General features: G+C 50.6%; 1 protein-coding gene across 9 annotated transcripts in view; it reads left to right on the top strand.

The window, feature by feature from the left end:
* The window catches only part of LOC112962709 (USP6 N-terminal-like protein), an 89,398-nt gene that overhangs the window by 63,050 nt on the left and 20,348 nt on the right, over positions 1-6,000 (top strand). For all 9 annotated transcript variants that reach the window (XM_026059132.1, XM_026059141.1, XM_026059139.1 and 6 more), the window contains one exon: positions 4,474-4,581. In XM_026059132.1, the coding sequence (XP_025914917.1) occupies positions 4,474-4,581 (108 nt within the window). The remainder of the gene's footprint in view (positions 1-4,473; positions 4,582-6,000) is intronic.

Raw genomic sequence — 6,000 nt, 5'->3', positions numbered from 1 at the left:
CCCCCCCCATGTCTTACGTGGCCACCACTTCTGCAGGATCGTGCCGCATCCAGTGTGTTTTTCTGTGGGATCTTTCCCCCAGGGTGATGGAAGTCATTCGGGGAGTCCAGAGAGGTGGGGAGTTGGAGCCGAGTCTCAGCACACAAGCACTGGGCTCCCTGCAGCTCATGCCTGTGGCAAATCCTCCAAACTGCAGTGTGTTCGCAAGCGTTTGCGGAGCAGAGGACTTGACTCCTTCCCCRTCTGTACAGGCGAGGCCTGAACCCATCCGCCTCCTCGTGATGACATGGTAGGGTGACTTCATGTCTCGCCTCGCTGGTGCTTGCGGGAAGGCTCTTCGCTGCGGCGGCTGTGGGGAAGCTCTCTGCTTGCGACTCATGGGACAGGAGACCGTCAATCTGATAGAAGAGCTGCTCGTCCAAGAACGTGCTGGGAACCGCAGACACGTGTTGGCAAAAAATGAAGAGTTCCCTGTCCCTTCAGCTGCTCTGGGCTCAGGCTCTCATGGAAGATGTTGCCTTTTCCTTTCTTCTCTCCAGCTTTGCATTCCCTGGCAATATCCAGCTTCTCGGCTTGCCCTCATCACGCTGTAGGGTTTCCTTGCAAGGACCTTCCCTGGTTTCCTCTCTAATGACGCTGGAGTAAGGAAAAGCAGGTAGCGTTTTCCTCCCTCACGTATGTTGCCCTGTGGTAACTCTAAATGTCCACCCGTGACACGGCAGCCGTAGGGCTCTATATTCACCCCTACTCTGCTGCACGAGCMCCTGCAAACCTGCTTGCGCTAGAACCAGTGCAGCTGAGGCTCCAGCTGCAGGAGTTGAGGCGCAGGCTCGTGTTGAGTCCTGGGCCTATTTAGCTTGCAGGGCTGTGGGGCTGAGTCGGGAGCAACCTGTATTCCTAAAGAAAGGCAAATGCACATAGCATTAGAAAGCCTGGACTTTGCTTTGGACTGTCACATCGTCAATCAGCCAGCTTTTTGGCGCGGAAAGGAAGCTGAGCAAGTTCTCCTGGGGGTGGTAATGGGAAGACCTGGAGCACTTGGTTGGGTGCTTTTCAGAGGAAATCTCAAATGCAAGCAGGAAGATGAAGCTTGAGTCTGTATTTTGATAGCCTTCCCCCTCCCAGCTCTTAATAATAATAATAATGAAGGTGAAGGGAGGAATGGGGATGAGATGATGATCTCTCTCTGCTGCAAGCTTTATATGTTAAAGCCTAGAAAGGAAAGATGATCCTGTGGCCAAGCCTGGACCAGTCTTTAAATGCTGTAGGTTTAGTTTTTGGCTCCGACGTGGCCTTTCTGTGCAGCACCTTGAGCCATGACTTCAATCCCTGGCCTCTCTGTTTCCGTCTGTGAAATGGGATACTCGCTTTTCCTCGCCTGCTTTGACTTTGCCATCAGTCTGCTTGGGGCAGGGAGCTGCCATGATGTGGGAGCTCTCTCCTGATATTTAAGTGTTCAGCTGTTTATTAGAGACAAAAGATCATGACCTTGAGTTTTACTCATATTTCACACGAATYGGGAAACTGCTTGGAGTTGAAGCTCTCACCTGCTGCCTTCCTGCAGTCATTTCATCCCAGCATAATTGCTGCTTTTAATGATAACTTCCCTGTTTTCCTTCAAGTTTCACGCTGAAGGAAAGTTGCTCATTTTTACTCCTCATGACTCACACAGCTCTGAGGTTTTATCGCTTTCATTCCTGGAGGCGGTGGGAGGAGGAAAGCCCTGGGATAAATAAGAGAGGCTTTTTAGTTCGGTTCGGTCTCAGCATGTTTTGTAACTCCCTTGTTCCTGCTGCGCTCCCATATGGAGAAAATCATCAGAGACGCTTACTATATGCTGGTGAGGATTGTATTCATTAAAGTACAACAACAACAGCTCAAGAATTGAAAACAAAATGATCTTCTTCCCACAGACTTGAGCATCTTGTTCTACCTTGGCAGCTGTCAGTCAGTCTCTCATGCTGCTTTGGAAGTAAATAAATCATGAAGTAATTTTAACTGAATTGAGGCATCCTCCAGTTTCTTCATCTCTCCTCAGCCTTTGCTTTGCTATGTCCCAGACGCCTGCTGGAGGCGGTACGACTTGGGCAAAATACTTCATCTAGTCGTGTTGTATCCCTTCTCCTGACACATGACGCTTCTTTCGTGCTGATTCAAGTTGCGTTTTCTCAGGTAATTCAACCCGAAAGGGGAACAGGAATCTCTGCTCCTCTTCTGAAAGCGGCTGGTCCAGAAGCTGGGTGCCTGGATTTGCAGGGGCTGGGATGAATCTGTCTAACATGCAGCTTAGAAGTTTTTTCCAACTGTCCACAAGAAACACGTCCTCGCGTGAGCCTTGCCCGAGAGGGTGAGCGGGAGCGGCGCAGTTTGAAGTATGGGGCAGACTATGGATTAAGCGATGTCCTGTTTAAAACAAGGGCCGCTATCCCAGAGGCTGATGACCCTCCCCAGCCGCGCGCACATCTTGGTGTCGTGCTTGCGGTTCCTGTTCAGCATTCACAGGGGAAAAGCGTGGTCTCACAAAGGATGTTTTGAGGGGATAGTGCTCCACGCGTTGGCCCCTCAAAGCTAACGAGGCTGCACGCGGTGGTGAGCCATCCAATGGTCCTAAGTATGGGCAGCAGCAGCCTCGGGGGCAGAGCAAAGCGTTTTGCCAGTGCTTAGACTGGATTTGAACAGCCGTTGTACTTGTAGGGCATCTRTGCCAGAAGAAATACCGAAATATTTACTGTAGCTGGACGGGCAAGTGCTCGAACACCATGTCTAGCTTACACAGCCCTCATTTCTACTAGTACTACATGGTGGTCTTTGCATTTATTATATATTACATATATATTTATTTACTTTGACTAGGATAATGTTGTTGTTTCTTTGCAGTCTCCCAGCCTGTCTGCTTGAACCCTTCCTCCCGTCTTGTCTCGTGCTAGCTCTTTGGGGCAAGAGCCGTCTTTGCTGTGTTTTGTACAGCCCCTACTACCTCAGTAAGCCTGGTGCTGCAGACAGTAATAAAACCAGGAATGGGAAGAGCGCGAGTTCATGGTCTGGGAGACGCTCAGCTTGCTTACACTAACTGCATCCCRCAGAGTCACCCTGGAGAGCGTTGTGCGACGTGTGAGCTACGTCGCAGCATGAAACGCAGCGCCGTATTTACGTTCCTCCTAGCTTTGCRTACAGATGAGAGTTTAAAATTCAAGCCAGGAATGAGAATACTGATTGTGTGAGATGGGCCGGAAAGGGAAGGTGAGAGTAGCAGACGCTCTGCTCCACGTAGGAGATGTGAACGCGTCGCTGCGGGACCACATCAAACATGCCAGTGCGTAGAAAACCTTTTGCTAACGCTGTGCTCCTTAGCGCTTCCCCTTGAATTGCAGCCCTTATCTTGTGCCAGCCTTTAACGCGTGGAGCAGAACTCCCTACGGAAAGAGAGGAGGATTTTTAAGGAGGTTGGCTGCACTTCTTCTAGCAGACGCCATGAGTAGCTGCAGTTGATTCCCGGTGTGGCGTGCACCTGAGCCGCTCTGCGCGGCCGGGGCGCAGCCCTCCCTACGCCGGCGTGGAGCAGAGGGCTGCTTCCCAGACCCCGGGGGCCAGCGCTGTTACACCCTGCTGCCGCTCCGCCTGTGTGCGGGTGCCTAGTCCCGAGGGCGTCTCTGCGTGGTGCTCCGCTCCGTAACGGAAATCCCCCGGCCGGCACGGCTGGAGTTTGGGCAGTACGTGGCAAATCCATGCCCTCGCCCTGGGGACCTCGGGAGCCTTGAGGAATGCTGCAGTTGGGTTTTACAGTGCAGCTGCAAGGCATCTCAAGGGCGGGATGAATGAACGGGTGGAAAATATTCAGAAATAAGACTTATTTTGAAGTTCTTTCTTTGAATGGGAGAAGTCAGGGGTGAAACAAAAGCCCCTTTTTTCTGTTTCCCATTGAAATTTAATGGTCTCTTTGGAGGGAGAGGGCCTTATGACAAGAAAAAAGGGAAGCATCTGCGAAATGCATGAAGTGAACACATGGAGGTGGGAGGGGAGACACATGCACATTTCTTCCCTCATCCCCCTCCTTGCTTAGGGAACGCTACACAGGCTGTTACTTCATCCGGGGGGAGAGCTCTTGGTGTAGCCCACATTGCCACTTCTCAAGCCACATGAGTCTCCCTTTGGGACTTGCTGTGGACGTATCCCTATGACCCTCGTGGGAAGGGCTCTCCTATCCAAGAAGAAATATATTTTTCTCCCAGTCCCTGAGCATCCTTGTAGGAATGGCTGTGCCGGATCAGACCAAAGGGTTGAAGCTGAGGAGCCTGTGTCTGACCTTGGGAGATAGAGAGGAGACCAGGGCAGGCTAGCGTACGGGGAGCATCACCACCTTAAAGCACTTCAGGTGCCTTCCCTGTGTAAAGGGGATGGTTCGTGTCCAGCTTAAAACGCCCCCCTCCAGGAGACGGGGTCATGCTGACGCTGTGTGTGTCTTTCTCCTTACAGATGTATCGGCGAGTGTACAAGGGGATCCCTCTCCAGGTGCGAGGCCAGGTCTGGTCGCTCCTGCTGGACGTCGAGAAGATGAAGAAAGAGAACGAAGGGAAGTACGAGGTATGAGGTCTTTTCAGCCAAGGCAACGAGAGGAGGGCTAGGGAGAGGAGCCCCTGACTGGCTGGGTGGGATTTCACCTCGCAGAGGTGGGTCAGACCTGAGACGGACGCCAGCATTTCTGGCTTTGTGTCTGAGCCCTCAGAAGGGGAAGTTGCTGGTGGGCAGGAGCGAAACGGGGTTTCCTACAGGAGAGCTTTTGGAGGAGGAGGAGGAGGAGGAGGAGGACAGCCTTGTCTCCATGTCCTGTCCCGCTAGGTAGCGGTGTGCCGAGCTTCGTACAGCGTGTGCTGCTGGCGGGGCTGAATGCCTGCAGTGAGCTGCTGTGACCTTGGAGAAGGAAAGGCTTCAAACTGGTAAAGACTGAAAATGAACAGGGGATAAAGTCTTTATCCATGCGTATATTAGGCTGGAGTCTGGTGGCCACCTGCTTTCCCTAACACTGATTCCACTTATTCTACTGGAAGTTGCTAGCAGAGATGTTTTAGGCGTTACTGCACCTTCAGARAGAGAGAAAGAAAAAGTTTAGTTGTAAAGGTATTGGCTGCTATTTTCAGAGCTGCCTAGGACAATTCTGAGTATCCAAAAGCAAGGTACCTTAAAACAGGTGGGTACTAGGCGTTTCACTAAAAGCAAGTGCCTCAGAGCTCTGCTTATGGTTTAGAATTTCCCTTGTGATGTTTTGAAACGTGCAGAAAAATTGGAGGATTTAAACCAGCRAAAAGAGGGTCTTTAGGCAAGAAATCCAGTTAAAGGCTGGATGGAGGTGGGTTCCTGAAAACTTGCAGAGGGATTTCTAATTGTTGAGCGTCCTGGTTTCCAACTTAGGTGTGTAATCGGAAGTTGACTGTGTTGGCAGTGTTGAAAGCTGGGCTTGAACTGGCTGGTATATTTTTTCTTTTATCTTCAAGTAAGCCCTTAAACTTTTTACAGAAATGTTGTCTTGAAAGTCTCTATTCAATTTATGTGATTTTCTCTGCAGATAGGAGCAAAGTCTGACTTCCATTGCTTCTTATTAGGGCATCTTACGCTGTGGGTGTTTTTGAGGATTCCTTGGTGTGAAATAAAAAATTCCTGCAGTATGCATTGAACAAGAATTCAAATGATAGGGGCTGTTGTGTTTTATTGTAACAGAGGCATCTTTACTTCAACCACCTCGCCTGTTTTACGCTGTCTTTTTTCATCTGCAGCTTGTGGAAGTGCCTGGTTGAGAGCTTAACTTCTTTTCCTAACTTCTTTTATGGTTTATCTTTTAATAGCTTGTATTCGTGTAGCCTTTGTCACGGACCGAGAAGGCATTTTGCAACAGGGTCTGTGCAAACGCAGAACAAACCGAAAGGTTGTTCGGCAGAGCTTGCGATCCGCGTGCAAGGCGGGCATGGGAACAGGTGGGTGCAGACTGTCCGCGGACCCGGCACGCGT

The sequence above is a fragment of the Apteryx rowi genome, unplaced genomic scaffold, assembly GCF_003343035.1.
Source record: "Apteryx rowi isolate R43461 unplaced genomic scaffold, aptRow1 scaffold_152, whole genome shotgun sequence".
Lineage (NCBI taxonomy): Eukaryota > Metazoa > Chordata > Aves > Apterygiformes > Apterygidae > Apteryx > Apteryx rowi.
Note: the sequence above shows the minus strand (reverse complement) of the source record. Positions and strands in the feature narration are given on the sequence as shown.